General features: G+C 56.3%; 5 protein-coding genes across 5 annotated transcripts; 1 reads left to right on the plus strand and 4 right to left on the minus strand.

The window, feature by feature from the left end:
* Positions 1–1,738: 1,738 nt before the first annotated feature.
* Positions 1,739–3,371, minus strand: B0I36DRAFT_361622 (Metallo-dependent phosphatase-like protein; the record flags this gene model as incomplete). Its single annotated transcript, XM_046158508.1, has 2 exons — positions 1,739–1,768; positions 2,532–3,371. 2 exons carry the CDS (start codon positions 3,369–3,371, stop codon positions 1,739–1,741), a joined length of 870 nt encoding a protein of 289 aa, XP_046013702.1.
* Positions 3,372–5,472: 2,101 nt separating this feature from the next.
* On the plus strand, positions 5,473–6,954 carry B0I36DRAFT_348024 (uncharacterized protein; the record flags this gene model as incomplete). Its single annotated transcript, XM_046156638.1, has 2 exons — positions 5,473–5,593; positions 5,699–6,954. 2 exons carry the CDS (start codon positions 5,473–5,475, stop codon positions 6,952–6,954), a joined length of 1,377 nt encoding a protein of 458 aa, XP_046013703.1.
* Positions 6,955–8,306: 1,352 nt separating this feature from the next.
* B0I36DRAFT_240546 (MBOAT, membrane-bound O-acyltransferase family-domain-containing protein) lies at positions 8,307–10,151 on the minus strand (the record flags this gene model as incomplete). Its single annotated transcript, XM_046149768.1, has 3 exons — positions 8,307–8,333; positions 8,402–9,878; positions 9,973–10,151. 3 exons carry the CDS (start codon positions 10,149–10,151, stop codon positions 8,307–8,309), a joined length of 1,683 nt encoding a protein of 560 aa, XP_046013704.1.
* A 1,599-nt stretch (positions 10,152–11,750) lies between these two features.
* On the minus strand, positions 11,751–13,971 carry B0I36DRAFT_101655 (uncharacterized protein). The gene is made up of 2 exons (XM_046147727.1): positions 13,487–13,971; positions 11,751–13,398 (listed from the first exon to the last, which is right to left on the minus strand). Exons 1-2 carry the CDS (start codon positions 13,549–13,551, stop codon positions 11,883–11,885), a joined length of 1,581 nt encoding a protein of 526 aa, XP_046013705.1. The 5' UTR covers positions 13,552–13,971; the 3' UTR covers positions 11,751–11,882.
* Positions 13,497–14,229, minus strand: B0I36DRAFT_101660 (uncharacterized protein). Its single transcript, XM_046147728.1, has one exon. It carries the CDS (start codon positions 14,063–14,065, stop codon positions 13,586–13,588), a length of 480 nt encoding a protein of 159 aa, XP_046013706.1. The 5' UTR covers positions 14,066–14,229; the 3' UTR covers positions 13,497–13,585.
* Positions 14,230–16,376: the final 2,147 nt, after the last annotated feature.

The following is a 16,376-nucleotide window of genomic DNA, read 5'->3' on the forward strand; positions in this document are numbered from 1 at the left end:
CATTGCATGGGAAGAAACACTCAACGGTGCTGCATCTTGCTTTGCTGCGTGTCTTGGATTTGCTTTTTGGCTGCTGCTGCTGCTGATGCCTCTGGCTCGAAAATGCTCCTGCTTATGGCAATGTTGGCAATGTTGGCACATTGCCGTCCATGTTCATGCTTTTTCCCCCCCTTTGGCGAGTGGGACTTTTCTCGGATAGTCACGACAGCAGCCGTTTCGCGGCGATCGAGAGAGAGAGACTGGCGAGACTCGAATAATCTCCCTTTGTAATTGTGTCGGACCGTCCCTGGTCATGCGATCGACCAACAAATTCCGGATCAGCCTGTGGATTACAGATAACTATCGCATGGAATAAATTAAGGGATGGCCGGCATTTCTCCCTCCCACGATTTTTTCGGGGTCTGACCCGCGCGTCCTCCTTGGCATAGGACTTGTTTCGAGCCGGGGTTGTCGTTTGAGGATCAGAGAAGGGTTTGGCCTGGAAGTCTTGCGTTTTTTTTTATGGTGAGTGGTGGTGGTTGGGGGCAAGAATCAATCTTGTTGTTCGCACTCTTGTTGTTAGTTTGATTTCAGGCTCTCGAGGGTGACAGAACTCGGAGGTTGAGGGCCAACAGATTGGAGGGCCATGCGCCGAGGAGTTCTCAAATGGGGGGACATCGGCGTTGAACGAGGTCAGGCTCATCAAAGCCCGGCACCACGACGAAGGTCAGGCTTTTTTTCCTTGTTCAAAAAAGTCCGCCAGTGGTGGCATCCACGACGGGAAAAGGCGGCGATCTGCTACGACACGGGATATGGAGAAGGGGGATATTATGGTGGTGTGTGGCCTAGTAGTAATTTTGTATAGAATCAGGAAAACGAGGTGGTGTGTACGTGATAGTAAGTCTGGTTGAGCAAGGGGCTCGGCTGGTCGGACTGGGGATTTTCTTTTTTCTTTTCGTCGTCCAGTCGCAGACAAATTCTTTTCGGGAGTTGTGATATTGGTCCCGCGGGGCAGAGTAGACCGTATTATTGCAAGAGTGTGCTGGTTGTGACCGCTTTGCTTCACCGCGCCAGATGCTGCTGCATGGTGATCATCGGAGATCAGAGAGGCGAACTTGCCAGATCATGGACAATCAACATGACAGGTTAAAAACAGATACCAAAAAAGTAGAATGTGGTATGGCCAAATAGTATACATTATTCGTAACGTGCGCGCTCAACGGACAAAAAAGCGCTCCATGTCAAAGGGGATGCATAGCAGTGAACTAGTTCCGCAATCTGATCATCAATAAATGTGAAGATTCTCACCAGAAGGAAGTTACGAGCTGGGCACTTGCTGATTCAATCAATCAACACTGCCTTGGCCAGCGCAAAGCCGTGTACCTTGACTTGTGCGTGGACTGATTCTTCCAAGGTGTTGTGTTGTAGTCACATCGTGGATATTAGAAGTCATGGCAGAACATCCCTCTATGCTTCTTGCTTGTTATTCCGTGTTCTTGGAGCGTAAATTCTGCTCGTGGACTCGACCAAAAAAGTTCTCGATATATTGCAGGGCCCGCCAGTAGACCGTCGCTGTGCCTTCCACTACGGTCAGATACCATTGTTCCGCCTTGTATACATTAATGTACAAAAATACCCACTGCCTTGGCTGCTTCCTTTCCGGCGCCTCCGTGGTACTTGGACACGATCGACTGCCGTTCCACAGCAGCCAAAGGACTATCTAGAAACGTCTTGAGACCCCCCCAAGGCGGTATGTTTCTTATATGACGTGCTTCCGGACCTCGAACTCCTGTTTTCCTCGTCATTTATCGCATTGGGACTTTGCTGGATGAATCGCCACGTAACAGAACAGAGCTGCCAATAATCCGCTGTTGTGAATATTACCTGGTCTCTGGATGGCCTTAAAAGGGTCATGGGTATTGTATAAACTGACAAATATCTTTCAATTATTTCACAGGGCAGCACGCAACTTGCCAGGCCAATATTGTGAGCTCGCCAGATCGTGGTTGACCGAGGGCTTTGGTTACGAATCATTGTGAGCTGAACGATGCTATAGTATGAGGCCATCCGTCCAGCGTATCGGACTCGTATGCAATTGATGTGAGCCACGCAATATGCAATATCAGGCAACCTTCTCAATTCCAGAACCAGGAGCGGTTACTAAAGGCTCGTCGAGCTTGTTTGAAATTGGCCGGTTTTGCTCTATTCTACTCGCATACAGGCAAATCGATGTCAACCACAATAGGCTTCATCAGCCGCCGTGGGCCTCGATGTGGGTAAGACCCCGACATGACGGCGCAGTTTACGATGCACGTCTCTGCTCGGCCTAACCTTCCTACCAAGGCGGGTTGGTCGCTCCGTGGCGAGGACGGATTCCCACCAAGCCCTTCCACACCGAGACCTGGGACCGCCACGCCACCACCACAACCAACAGCGGCAGCAATATCTTCAGCGGCACATGAACCTGGCTGTCCAGTAGTTTGCGTTCCCGATAGAGTTGCCCGACTTCCATCATTGTCTAAAGGCCTGCCGCCCTTTCTGGTCAGATCGACCAGGCAGATCTTGTTATTGCCAGCCCCCGGATCTTCCCAGAGTTCAGGTGCCGCCTTCTCTTTGAACTTGACGTTTGGGTTGTCCAGGTCCCACCGCACGCGCTCAGCACCACGACCCTCATGGATGTGACCGCAGACAGCGAATCGCGGGCGGACGCGCCACATGGCTTGCCTTAGGGCCTCGCAACCTGCAGGACCACCGCCGGAACCGTCTTGGCGGAGGTACTGCTCGTCTCTGTGGGTGCGCGCTGGGCCATGGGTGATGAGGATGTCCGTGTTGAGGGGAATATCTTGCCATATCCTGCGTCCGAGGTTGATGTCGCCGGCTTGGTACTGGAAGGCCCATTGGCCCGTCGACGTGCTCATCTTGGGCGTGTAGGGCGAGCCAAAGACTGAGAAGGTTGTTCGTGGGCCAGTTGGTGATGTGAGAGTTATCCTTGTGCTTGAGTGGTTGAGATATGTGATTCCAGGGGTGCCAAGAATGAGTCTCTCGCAGTCCTCTGGAGATTGGGGGTTGGTGTTGTGGTGGTAAAGGCCGTGCTCGGCGTAGAAGCCGCCATCTAGGGTCAGATCGTGGTTGCCTGCGACGACAATCTTGCACTCAAAGGTTTGCTTGGCCAGCCAGGCGAGCTGCTTCGACAGCTGGACGACGGGGAATATAGTCAGCGGCAGGCGATGGAACAGCCTCACTCGAGAATAACCAACCTCACTGTAGCTGCCCGTGTTGGTGAGGTCGCCAGAGTGAATGAGGACATCACCACTGGGCAACTTGACGGTAGCGTTGTGTGTATCCGACACGCAGACGAAGCGCGTCCGCCGGGTCCTGGGTGAAGCATCCATCGTGACTCGCCGCAGCAGTGAGTGGTACATATGACGAATTCTGAAGATATTGCTGCTGCTTAAGGCATGTTTGGGTGATGTACTGCTCGAGGCGCCTTACCCGTCCAGGCCACCCTGGAAACACCGCGACACATTGCTCGCTCGAGTGCTCATGTCGAAGTTGTCACGTCTCTACCAACATTTTTGATAGCTGCTGTATCGTCTACCCTGACCTAGCTTCGATAGCAAGGGATGGTGCTGCAGATTTTGGGAGGCAATGGCCAGGTGAGATCTAGGCAGGCAGTGCAAGTTATGGAACCCCCACCTGGCCTGGAAGGAGCTCTCTATCACGGCAAAATGGCAGGCAGGTAGACTGGATCTCCGCTTGGAACGCACGACCCTGTCCGACGTCGTCCGATGTCACCGTCTCTTTCTGCGCACCTGCAAGACACCTCGGCCTCCGCATAAGAGTACGTGCGCGTCCGAATGCATAGATCCAGGCACGTTGTGGGGGTCATGCTAAGCATGAACAAGAGCAAGATGGATGTCCCTGGTCGTTGTACGTGCGTGCGTGCGAGGCGTGGCCAAAGGGTCATACTGGATCGTGCCTCTTGGTGCAATCCGCAGATTCCCATTTCCATTCCCAAGCGACAGCACAGCACACACGAAGCTCACGCTCACGTCCAAGACGACTCGGTCGACGGGCAATCCTTGACCCATCATCCCAGAAGCCACCCAAGTGACTGGTAACCAGGCCGGGAGTTGTCCTGCCTGTGCCAGCCCTGGCCGGGAGGCCGACGCGTGACGAGACTGGGCAGGCCCCACGCGTTGTGCAGGGCCAGGGACATTGCGTTTAATTCAACGGTGGAAAAGAGGGCCAGTAGACGCGGTCGCGGCCCTGTCGAGTGGGCGGGCCGGCCGGGGGTCACCCAGGCTCGAGGCTAACGTGATTGAAGCCTCACCATCCCTGGCCGTGGAAAAAGTGCAGGGCGACGTTGTCAACAGCCAGCGAGTGCAACGCAGCGAAACAAGGCCCACGGCTATACGTGCTATGGCGATGATGAGCAAGTGATGGCAGGACTCGAGTCTATGCCCGAATGCACGACGCCTGCTGTATTTATGTGCCTGCTGGTGATGCGGCTGCGGACTCTTATCATCAGGGCGATTGAATCTCTCTCTCTCTCCAAGACGGAACGGCCAGAGATACGCAAGTGACTGCTCGCCCTGCCAACCCCCTGCCCGCAGGCGCCAGAGACCCTGCATCCAATTAGCCCAGCACACGGCTCGCCTTCACCGGCACACCTGCGCGCTCCCGCTCCACGTCCTCCAAACTTGTCCGCCCCCGTCTGGTCTTGCTGCTTCACGATCCGTCCTCTCCTTTCCTGCCGCCGCCCGCACGCTTGCCCGCGCCGCCTTGCTCCCTCGCCACCACTACTCGACTCCCGCCGTCCGCGACCATCTCCGCCTGCCTCATTGACGTCCTCACGTCCTCTGCACAACAACCTCCCCTTCTGTACCGCAACTGCGCCTCCCTCCCTTCGCTCGGCCCAGCCACCTTCCCTCCGCTGGTCAAGCCTGCCCATCTCGACGCACGACGAGCACCCGCGGGCTTTTCCCCCCTCCCTCTCTCTCTCATCCTCTCTCTCTCTCTCTCTCTCGCCTTAGCTTTCAGGCGAGCCGTGCTGGTCACCACCTAGCCTCTGATATAATTCACCACAACAAAGCCTTCCGCTACATCCGCCGAGACCCTTGTGGCCGCAACAAGAGATTGGCGTGGCACGAAAATCCAATCGTCCACGTGTGCAACCACCAGCTCGGAGCTGACCTCGAAACGGTGCCCACACGGTCGATTCTGTCTCACTTGACTCGATAGACAGTCCCCGCACCGCTCCACGCCCACTGTCTCACCACTTCACCGTCATTGTCGCCAAACACCACCTCGGAACTGACCTCATAACTCGACAGCCCCGTATCCACTGCTCACGGGTCGCGCTTTCTGCCGGCCAATTTATTTGCCGACAGTCTGCGCGGCTAGTCCATGTCTAGACTCCGAATTGAGCGTCTGGCCAAAACTACAGGGCTGTTCTAAGCTGTCAAAACAGTTAGGCGTAGCTAGGGCAAGATGCGCAATGATTATGAGGACGCAGCCCACCTGAACGGGTCGTCTCACGACTCGGCGGTGTACACTGGAGGCCAGGTCGAGTACGATCCGTACCGGGGAAGCGAGTACGGTGCGCTAAAAGGTGCGTAGCTGAGATGATGTTAACGGGCATATTCAAATTCTCGCTCATGTTGAACTCAACCAAGTCCTTTCCACAAGTGGACTGGCCCTTGCTAACGCTGAGTAGAGAACCAACCTCGGACAACACGGTCTGCCTCGGTTGCGGACAGCAAGCGCCCGGCCACGGAGCGTACTCAATCGGGCGACGTAGCAGAGCACTCGAAATGGATTCATCGGGACAAGTTGGCGAAGATCGAGAGCGAAGAGCTGCAGGCAGCTGGAATCGTGTTACCTAGGGTCAGAGCACCCAGTCGGCCTCGACGGGATCGAAGCCAAGACAAGGCAAGCCTCCAGAGGCGCGATACCGACAACTCTCTGCATAGCCACACACGCCCAACCTCTCGCAAGAACTCGGTTCAGTCGGACTGGACGCCGGAGGTCGAGGTGCCAAGCTGGGATCTGCGTCTGCCCGACGAGATCGCAGAGGATGCTAACGAGCAGTACTGGATTCAGGGCGGCACTGGTAAAAGCTCGAAAATCCCTGTTGCGAAACTCAGTCCGGCTCCGATACCAGCGGACTTTCTCGACCGTGACGCTCCCATGTCCCGGAAAGCTAGTCACGGAACACTTCTCGACGACGATCAATCCTTCTCCTTGTCTAAAACACGTACTGCTAGCGGCAGCTCGCACCTCATGGACGATTCTCCCAAGGGACAATCCGCGAAGAAGCAAGCAGGGGAGACCTCGCCAAAGAAGGCCGCCCAACCCCGCAAGTCTTCGGGTCCTGCCAAGCCAGTTGCACAGTCCCGGCCCAAGACTAGGTCCGGTTCGACTTCAAATGAAAAGGGTCGCAGCACTTCGACGACGAGGCCAACCACGAGATCAGGCGAGATCCGAGCCCCCGAAGGCGAACCGCCGTGGATGGTATCGGCTTACAAGCCGGACCCTCGCCTGCCACCGGACCAACAACTCCTACCTACTGTTGCGAAGCGCTTGCAGCAGGAGAAATGGGAGTCTGAGGGCAAGTTCGGCAACGTATACGACACAGACTTCCGGCCCCTGAATGAGCACGAGCTTTTGAAGCCCCCGGAGCTGCAGAAGCCCAAGGTCGCTCCGGAAGAGCCCGAGCAAAATCCAGAATGGCCGCTACGGGGAGAGGCTAAGAGTCCCACAATCGGCAGCCGGCCGGGCACAAGTTCATACTCGACCATGCCAAAGATTCAGGACAAGCCCCAGGTCAGCCCAATGCCAAGTCCGCGGATCGGCGCACCTCCTATCCAGCCTCAGCCTCAGCCAACGGCAGAGCAGCGACCGGAGCCGCTGGAAGTTGCGGAGGAGAAGAAGAAGAAGGAAGCGGGCTGTGGCTGCTGCATCGTCATGTAGTTCTGTCGAACGCCTAGGCGCCGTGATGCATACCTGCACACTGCCGCACTTTCGGGTGAGCTTCTGACGATACCGACTACGATGTTTGCGATACTTCTCTTTGGCCGGCTTGTACACAGCTTTGACCGCAGGCACTTTTCATTCATTTCTCAACCTGGCGTTCACGGAGCCATTTTGGGGGGGAGCACGCCCGACGTGACCAAAACAGCGAGGCGTTCAAAGTTCTTTCTTTCTTATACCTCATAGAAGTTTAACCGTGCCTTTGTGCAAAACTGCCGCATTAAAGTTCCTACCAACCTGCAGCGACGGCCTGCCACCGTCGTCCACCACTTACATCACTTCATAATACTCTTTTCTCGTTTGAGATACCACCGGCATAGCGTGCCCTTCTCCTTAGCATCACGCGCAATTACATGATTCCCCGTTGTTTTTATTCCTTCTCGAACATTTTTGGTCGAACTCAAAACAGCCGGCACGTGTTCACATTCGTCATCTCGCCAACATGGAGGCCGTGGACCGAAGGAAAACGGTGATGCGGCAATATCTTCCTCCCCTGTTCGCGATACCCCGGGCGGAGTCGTATCGACTGACCATCGAGCTTCAAATCATCACCGCAAAGTGTTTGGAAGATTCTTGTCGTTTAACCACAAAACCCCACAACACAAACAACAGAACTCGCTTGAGGAACCATTAGCCTACGTCGCTAGCCCCCAGCAGGCGTTTGGGAGTATGTATTGAATATAGCAAAAGTGACCACTCTGACAATGCGACTGACCTTTTTAAAAAGCAAAAACGTGGTGCACAGTGAAGGTCCGGTCCTGATTGCTTCCCATTCCAGATTATGCCCATCACCTTGAAGGAGTGTGGCCACTTTGTTGATTGTGCCCTGTGTCACGTATTCATGCTTGCACTTGCACAGACAGACAGTCACCAACCGGCAGTGTTTGATACCATGTTTTTGTCTAATCTAGAGGCGGACGACGGGCAGGTAATATAAGTGGAGAGAGGTTGACAATGTAAATGATGGATGGGGTATAATAATGAAAAAGAAAACAGAGAAACACAGTATGTGCTAGGACAGCGGTATGGTGGAGTACCACAAAGGATATCTGCAATGAATGTGAGGCAAGGAGGGAAAAAGAGAGGATGCGATGAAATATGTGCACAGCGTCGCGCCGCGCCGTGCCAAGGGACCACCTCTGATATTAAGAATACCGGCCCACGGCAACATCCATCATCCTTCCTTTCCGCTTCTTAGTTATACTCTCTTTTGTATCTATATTATGTGGAAGATCTGTCGTGATTTGGAGGATCAATCGCATATGCAGATCATGTGAAACCCCCTAACTACACTAGACGAGGACGTACAACGAGCAGATCTGCGAAAATGACAGTAGTGTTAGCATTAGACCGTCGAAAGAGGCAAAATACAACAAAGAATGCTCACCAGACTCAGACCCAAAATCATGCTGCACCAGAACAGCACATTATTGGCCGTCTTGTGCTTCCTGACAAAACGAGTGTTCTGGAGCATGACGATGGGCAGCTGCAGCATCTGGCAGATGAAGCCGTAACCTCTCAACTTCTTGGTGATGCAGGCCATGACAATCTCGTGGCCAAACGCCGAGATGAGGAACGTGATCAGAGTCGCCATGTTGCGCCCGATCTTCGGCCGCGATGTATGGTACACGTGCCGCCGCAGGAACCTGTAAACGGGCACGTTCCACTCGCGGCTGAACTCCATCCAGTCGGTGCTATTCCACCAGTCGCTGTAGAAGTGGCGATCGCCGAAACGCGTGATCTCAGCAAAAGCACCAAGGACGTACTCAAAGATGACCAAGAACACGAGGAGGAAGGTGAGCATAAACGGAAAGAGGAGCCAGGAAATAGACTCGGCGAGGATCAGTAGCGTCTCTCCGGCAGAAGGCTTTGCCTGCAGGCGCAGGTTTGAGTCTTGCAAAACCGGCAGGATGAACTCTTCGGAGATGATGGTCAACAAGAAGATGCAGCCAAACGTCGCGACAATCTTGGCGATGAGCGACGTCCAGTTGATCGACTTGGCGCGTGGGTATTCGAGCTCGTAGCAGAGCGTCGGGCAGAGCAGGTAGTCAATATAGTTGGACCACGTCAGGTTCTGTGGGTAAGTGACATTGCCGATCGGGCTCGTAAGTTCGCGCGCCAGATCCTCGCGGAGCTGCGCAAGGCCCTCACCCTCGTCACTGTCGGTGTCGATATCGAGGTCGGCGTGGGGGTGCCCGCCCTGCGGATTCTCGGCGGTGGGGTAATTATACGCCGGAGCCTTGGATGCCGCAGGGCTCTTTGGGTTGTCGAGGGCATGTAGGCGCTTCTCCGTCTCGGAGAGGTGACCAATGTAGAAGGCGTACGAGTGCATCTTCATGAGCAGGACCATGGTGTGCAGGAGGAAGAAGACCTGCGCCGTCCATGTCCACTCGAGTATAAATGGCAGAGCGACCCACAGCGCGAGCCAGGCAACTTGGTAGATGCTCTGAAACGCCATACCAGCCTTGTTCCAGGTCCAGGCGCTCGTGCTGGAGCTGCGACGAGTGAAGTTGTGGAGGGGCAGGCTGATGGCGGTGCTAGCGACCATGAGGAAGTCGGCAATGGCGAGGTGCCAGAGCTTTATGGGAAAGAGCTGCCAGATCTGTATGCGCAGGAGGCTCCCCGTGTCCTTGTAGTTGCGCAGCATGGTCGTGGTGGCCATGATGGCGAGGCCGATCCAGAAGAGGTTGAAGAAGCCATGGAAGTCGCGGTAGTCGGATTCGGGATCAAAGTGCGACACGCGCGAGGCGTACTCGATCGTTGGGAAGATGCGGCCTCGCCGCTCTGCGCGAACCTGCTTGCGCGCAGACGAGATTGCTTTCGTGGACTCGGGGGCGTTTTCTGGTATCGGCGTCGATCGACCACTGTGGCGCGAGTGAGAAGGAGCCGTGTCAGCCAGGGTACATCACAGCAAGACAAGATCCACGGGTAGGAATTGGGTGCGTAGGAGGTGCGAACCTAGTAAGGCCCGAGGCTGGATCTTCTGCCGTGAGCTGCGACGAGGCCGTAGAGCTGAGCTCCTTGACGAGGCCAGATATCTGGGAGTGCTGGGGCTTGCGCGGGCGGGGACGCAGGACATGGTCGTGATTGTTGGCGCCGTTGGAAGGGCGCAGGTCGACGTCGTTCGAGGTCGCCATGGCAGCGGCAGCAGGTGCAAAGGGAGGAATACAAAAAAAGGAGGAGGAGGAGAAGGGACGAAGCCTCAAAGACCGGGCGTAGGGTGAAAGAGGCCGAGGAGAACGAAGATAAGGGAAAGCGCCCAGAGTCAGGGGAGACGAGAAAGCGCTTAGGGACAAAAGATGGTGGTGTGAAGATGCAGGGTGATTTGAGCAAAGGGGACGGGTCCCAAGCAGCGTACGGCCCACGAACCGGCGGCGGACGGAAGCCGAGAAGAAGAGTCTGGAGAATGGCAGGTCTGGCGAAACGGCAGGGACGGCAGTGGGAGGAAGTCGCGAAGGAGGCAAAGTACACTAACGTAGATGCAGTGACGATGCAGGCCCCCAAAAGCCCCCGAAACTCGAGTGGGGCACTCGGGGGCCAGCCTCGGGTGGGTGCCGTTGCCACAGGAGGAGCTCCGGGAGCCACTCAGAGAGAGTCTCATCCTGGACAACAGCGACCTGGAACCTTGCCCCCTTCACCCTAAGGTAGTAAGTAGTACCTTAGGGTAAGTAGTGTACCTTTCTCTCCGCCAGAGTCTCTCGCAACCATAGAGACTGGACTGCAAGCTCCTCTACGCGGTTCCTATCAACCAGAGACAGCAGCTGCAACATGTGCATCGCCGTTTTGTGCTCGTCATCACTGCACTGACTAAAAGCACCATCATGGTTGTTGCCTGAAATACCACAACGACAGACCCATCCGCGAGTAAGCAACCCCAACCGCGGGGCAGCAGTGGGCACGAAATCGGCTCCGGTCCAGGCTACCGCGATTATCACTCGATGACAATGGATGATGTAGCCGCCCCTGTGACGGCCGCCCTATCCCATCCCAATTCCGCCCAACACAGCAACAGCAATTGCCGGTGCAGCCGTCCGGGTCACCTCCTCCCACTCACTCCACTGACCATCTCTGGTCAGATGGGAGGTACTTCAACGTCTCCCTATCCAGGGCAAATAGAACCCGCCGCAGCCGAGCAAAAGCTGCCCGATCGAGACGATGAGGGCGAAGAAGCTCCGGCGGTTCCTGGCATGTCAAGTGTGGACTGAACCGACCCCCATCTCGCGCCGTTTTCCCATAAAGGAACACTCGCCAGGGGTCCTTACTCGCACTCCTGCCCGCAGCAACATGGGCTAATGGGTTCGGCCGAGCTCCGTGACGTCATCCAACTATTTGGAGCTCTCTTCCCTTCTCGGAAAGCACAACGGTCCAGTCGACATGCCCACCACCACCACCACCACCACCACGACAAACGCCGTTGAAAGAGAGCGACCGCCGTCATGGTCGAGCAACAATGCGACCCAGATTACCCCCACATACGCACATGTAGATACCCATGCTGACAGTTGTCGCAGCCAATCAGAGCCTGGGTGCGGTGGTTTGACGTCAAAGACTAATAGTCGGCCTCTGGTCCAGGATGTCTGTGCGCACACGTCGGATGGCCCGTAATCTGACAACCGGGACAGCCTTGGCATATCCAATGGGGATGCGGCCCGAGGGCCTCGGCTCAAAATGACCTGACTTTTTGAGGATGTACGTACATTTTGGAGGTGCAACCAACCAAAACAAATGCCCGCTACTGAGGAGCTTGGCAACATGATTCACAAAGGGCAGCTATTTGCGCCGACATGGGTTTCATTCTTTGGCTCTCTCCATTTCTTCGACTCATATATTGAAAGATAGTTCAGATGCTGCTCACCGCCGCGGACTTCTTACAAGTTTAGCGATAGAGACTTTTCCAAAAGCGTGCTCACACAGTCCTCCCGCATCCGTTGTGCCTTCGCAACCCTCGCGAGATCTCCGCATTGCCGGCACCATTCTTCCAGCTTGCCGAGGTCTTCGAGGAGCAGTGCCTCCGAGTCTGTCCATCGCTCCAGGATCATGATTGCTTGCTCTAGAAAGGATACCGCGAGCTCGAGCTTCGATGGTGTCGACTGTGGTGAATATTGTTGGCTCGGAGAGCTGGCAATAGAGGCAGCTACAGAACTACTCGTCGGCGATACTGGCGACAACGATACACCATACTCCTGAGGTGCCAGGACCTCGACTATGCGCTCCTGAACCCTTTCCTGGTCCCAGAGTGTCTTGTTGAGAGCGGCTAAGCCCTTGTAGGCGTTGTAGGCGTAGTAGCCGCCCTCGAACTGGGGGTCACTGGCGCGCGCGATGATGGACGCACACAACGACGCCACTTCTGGGCTGAGCCAGTTGCTCTGATCACCAACCATGAGCAACTGTAGTGACTCGAAGAACGCTTCCTCTTCGGCCTGCACGCGTTTCATCATGGCAATCTCAAATGCCATCTCCTCAGTCTTGACGGACGAATCAGCGGGCGTTTCGGACGGGGTGGACAATTTTCTCTGAACTCCTCGAAGCTGTGCTAGCCGGCCAATGTCGCATCGCTGCTGGAGACGCCGATATCGCGGGTCGGTCGAACCATCCAGTACGGGAATCTGGAACAGGAAGGGATATAGTTGCGTGACGGTCGACGGAGGAAAGCCAACCTCATTTTCGTCGGAGATCAGGATGTGGTCGATGCAATCGGTCAGAAATTCTTGCCGCTCCGCCAGCCCGACCTGGTCGCCATCGAAGAGCTTCTCGATATTCTCCAGCAACGGCTTGATGGGCCCCGTGGCCTGGATAGCTCGGGCGTAGCCCGAGAGGTATCTCCAAGTTTCTTTTCCGATACCTGGACTACGCATGCGCTGTAGGTTTGTGACAAGGTGGCAGAAGCCTTCCAAGGTCGGGTCCAGGACCAAGTGGTGTATTGACCGAAATGAGCGCTCGCAGACAGCACCGCCTAATTTGGGAAGCCCCTGGGCGAATAGGCAGTCGGCATCATACATGTCGCGCAGAGCCATCATGGTCGGAGTTCCAACGTAGAGACCCTTTTCCACAATCCACGACACGCCTCGCCCGACTGAGGCTTGCCGTTTCCAGGCAAGATCGCGGAAGCACTGGAACAGCAGTTCTTGCAAACGTGCGTGCCCACTCACAGAGACAGATGGCGGCGGTGTAAGCTGGCGGATATAAGTAGGCAGCTGCCGTTGATCTTCGGGCATGGCGTCTGGAAGGTTGAGGGTATCGATGCCTTTGCGCCGCAAATACGCCTCGATCTGGACAGGCTTTCCGTGCCGTTTAAAGGTCGTCGTCTTGCCTGCAGCACTCCGTTGGCCTTGAACCTGCAGCATCGCCACAATATCCCGTTCACGATTGTTCTTGTTGAATTCCCTGTTCATGGTCAGCACGGATGTACTCTCTCTGCTCCGCCAACCTCAGTCCCAGAGGAGGCTGGCACGTATGGCGGTATGCTTCTTACCACTCAGCCAAACGTAGCTTGTACATTTTCGTCCTGTCACATAGCCGTTGATCAGCTCTGACCATCTCTGCGCAGACGCTCGACCTTTCAGGCGGGTGCTCACGTTGCCTTGAACCCTCGGGATTCCATAATCTTCATCACGTCGCGAAGCGGTCGACCTTCTTCGATGTAAAGCTTGTGGATGACATCTTTACGTGAGTCCCATTCTTGTCGTGAATGTCTCTCATGCTTCGATTTACGCGCTGCCGCCGGTGACACAAACTCCTTGAATGTCAACGGCTTGGGGGCTGGGGCTGTCCCTGAAGGAGAGGCCGAAGGCTGAGTGCTGCCCCTACTGCGAGGCGCGGTTGAATCTGGAGATGGCTGTTGATGATACTCGTGCGAAAACGTCGTCTTCGGACACTGTTCTGGATTGAAGTATGCTATATCGCAGAGTAGCGTTTGGTTCTCAAGAGGCTCGACCTTTGCCTGGCGATAGTCTGGCGATGGCGTTGGCCCGCCATGGGTAGGTCGACTTTGGACATTCATGGGGCCTGTTACTTGAGGTCGGACTGCACCAGGTGCTGGGCAGTCAGCCATAGTCGGGCTAGCCCGTCGGCATAGCACCTAGAGTGCGGGCTGGTCGCAGTTGACAGTTGGGTTCCGGCAGTGGTCAGCACAGCTGAGTCTCGAGACGGCCAAGAATGTTGAACGGCGTGTTGACGGTCGGCACCGACAGGTCCCGCCTGGTGTCTTTGGGGTGGGTGCGAGTCTGCGGCTTCTCGTTGTGGTGGTAGCGTAAAATGTGGAGGCCGAAGGCTTTTGCTGACGCACGTTTGTGCTGCGTTACAACCAGAAAGCCCGGGGAATAAAGACTACTACAAGGTCAGGGCAGAGAAAACCGGTGAGGAAAAGGACAGGGCGAGTATGATGGGCCGGGTGAATCAAGCAAAAGTGGTGGTGTCTGTACTATGTAATGCGAGGAAGTCGCCGGGGTTCTTGCCGCTTCGACAGAAGAAAAGGTTGGAAGCCTCCCTAGCTCCGGGGTTAACTAGCAGCAGCACCAGCAGCCCTGCAGGCTGCACCAGGACTGTATCTACCTTGGACGTGGCGGCCGGCGAAGCACGTGCGAAGAGCGGATGACGCTGCTAGAACAGCAATGGGGAGGTCCTGAAGCGAGATTAGGCCGGGTGTCAGGATGTCAAAATGTCTCTGTGGCTTTGAGTCGCAGTCGGGGTATGCAGGCATGCAGGCATGCAGGGTGGGCCACGATGGCTAATGCCCGCGGGCCCTTGATAGAGAGGAGGAGAGTGCCGCGAGGGCGGGTGGGCAGCACACCTCCTGAGCACCGGGCTAGACAGAGCCTGGGCAATCGTCAGTCATCCCCCCTGAACCTTGCAAGTTAAGACAGGCAGCGCAGATACAAGGGCTTACAGGCGTGAGGACGATCCTGGCGGGCTCTGCACCACGCGGGGGAGCGCTCTACGCGAAGCAGTGCCGGAGGGTGGATACTGTAGCGTAGCGCAGGTGGGCGATATGCTCGTGGGCGGACGCGAGTTATCGTGATGGGCCAGCCCCTGGGCCGCCAGTGCCGGCATCTGGCAGACTGTGTGCGTGTGCTCCGCAGCGCCGCCCATGCAAGTGCGGCTTCTTGTGCATACCATGAGGTACATTGAGAGCAGCCTTTGGAAGAAGCGTTTGGCGAGGGGCCTGGGAATAACAAATCGAGCCCCGAGACACCAGCCAACGCTAAACTCCAGCGGTCCCGCAGCCGACACCCGCCTCCGCAACCCTCTGCTAAGCAGCCAGCCACAGCGTGGTCCTGTCTCGAGCAAGTGCTCGGGTGTGGGGGGTTTTCAGGGGGCCCGAGGGGAACTCTTGCCTGCTCATGTCTCCGGAAGGGATGCCTGCCACGACGCGACCCCGGCGCCCGCTCTAGGGGCTCTCCCGGCGCTGTGGCGTCAGAGCCCTGCCTGTCGTTGGAGGTGCGGTCCTGTCTGTCGGCTTGCTTGCATGCCTGTCTCTCGTTTGGGCATCCCACTGCTCTGTGCTTTGCCCCAAGCCTCCGATGCGCGACACGAGCCTGTACACGGCACCAGAGGGACCAGTTGACGTTGCGCGATTCCCAACCTTGTGCTTCTTGCCTGTCAGCTGGTCGCCAAGTGCGCCTTCCTGATCCAAGGCTGGGCTCCGACAAAGGTCTCGCTCGACATATAAGCCCCTCGTCTCTTTCTCCTCACTCTCGCGCTCTCTCTCTCTCTCTCTCTTTGGCTGCAGGGAGGGCGGCCTGATCGGCCTCACTCTGAAAAAAATCCCCGGCGGATGCTACCAGAGCACGCTACCCCTGGCGCATACGAACGCAACGTTCCAGTCAAGCCTTGGGTCGCCTGCCGCCGGCCGTCGCACTCTGGCGCGGCTCCTGGTCCCCCAGTCCGTCAGTCATGCTTTCCCGTCTACCTTGGCCGGCTTGCCCTGCCCCGCCTAAGCCTGCCGCCTGAGTAGGTCGTCGAGCTTTCGTCCCCCGACGCGGCAACGCTAGCCGACCGACACGAATCACTGATCAAACGACAGGCCGCCCCCCCCCCATGCCTCATATCCCGGACTGCTGGGAGGCACGCGGCGCTTTATGTAATGTCAAGATACGGCGCACAATAGACTGTATCGGTGGCCCTAGCAGCTCCACTCCCAATCCCGTCGTCTACCAGTTGACATCGGCTGATCTCCAAGGCCCAGCCAGGATGACGTCCTCGGCAGGCTTGGCTCGACTTGTGATGAGCTGTTCCCCTCCCAGAGCTCTGCAAATACATCTTGCGAACAGGGCGGGGATGGATGTATGGCGACCTCATGAGCATCGCATAGGGATGATCATCTCTCTGTCTCTTGAGCCTTTGCTGCGCGTCTTGCGGTAACA

This window comes from Microdochium trichocladiopsis (genome assembly GCF_020744255.1).
Source record: "Microdochium trichocladiopsis strain MPI-CAGE-CH-0230 chromosome Unknown B0I36scaffold_4, whole genome shotgun sequence".
Classification (NCBI taxonomy): Eukaryota; Fungi; Ascomycota; class Sordariomycetes; order Xylariales; family Microdochiaceae; genus Microdochium; species Microdochium trichocladiopsis.

Coding starts and splice junctions, on each gene's coding strand:
- B0I36DRAFT_101655 (XM_046147727.1), bottom strand. CDS start 13,551: ATGGTCAGAGCTGATCAACGGCTATGTGACAGGACGAAAATGTACAAG. Junction 13,399..13,486: donor AAGCTACGTTTGGCTGAGTG/GTAAGAAGCATA, acceptor GACCATGAACAG/GGAATTCAACAAGAACAATC.
- B0I36DRAFT_101660 (XM_046147728.1), bottom strand. CDS start 14,065: ATGGCTGACTGCCCAGCACCTGGTGCAGTCCGACCTCAAGTAACAGGC.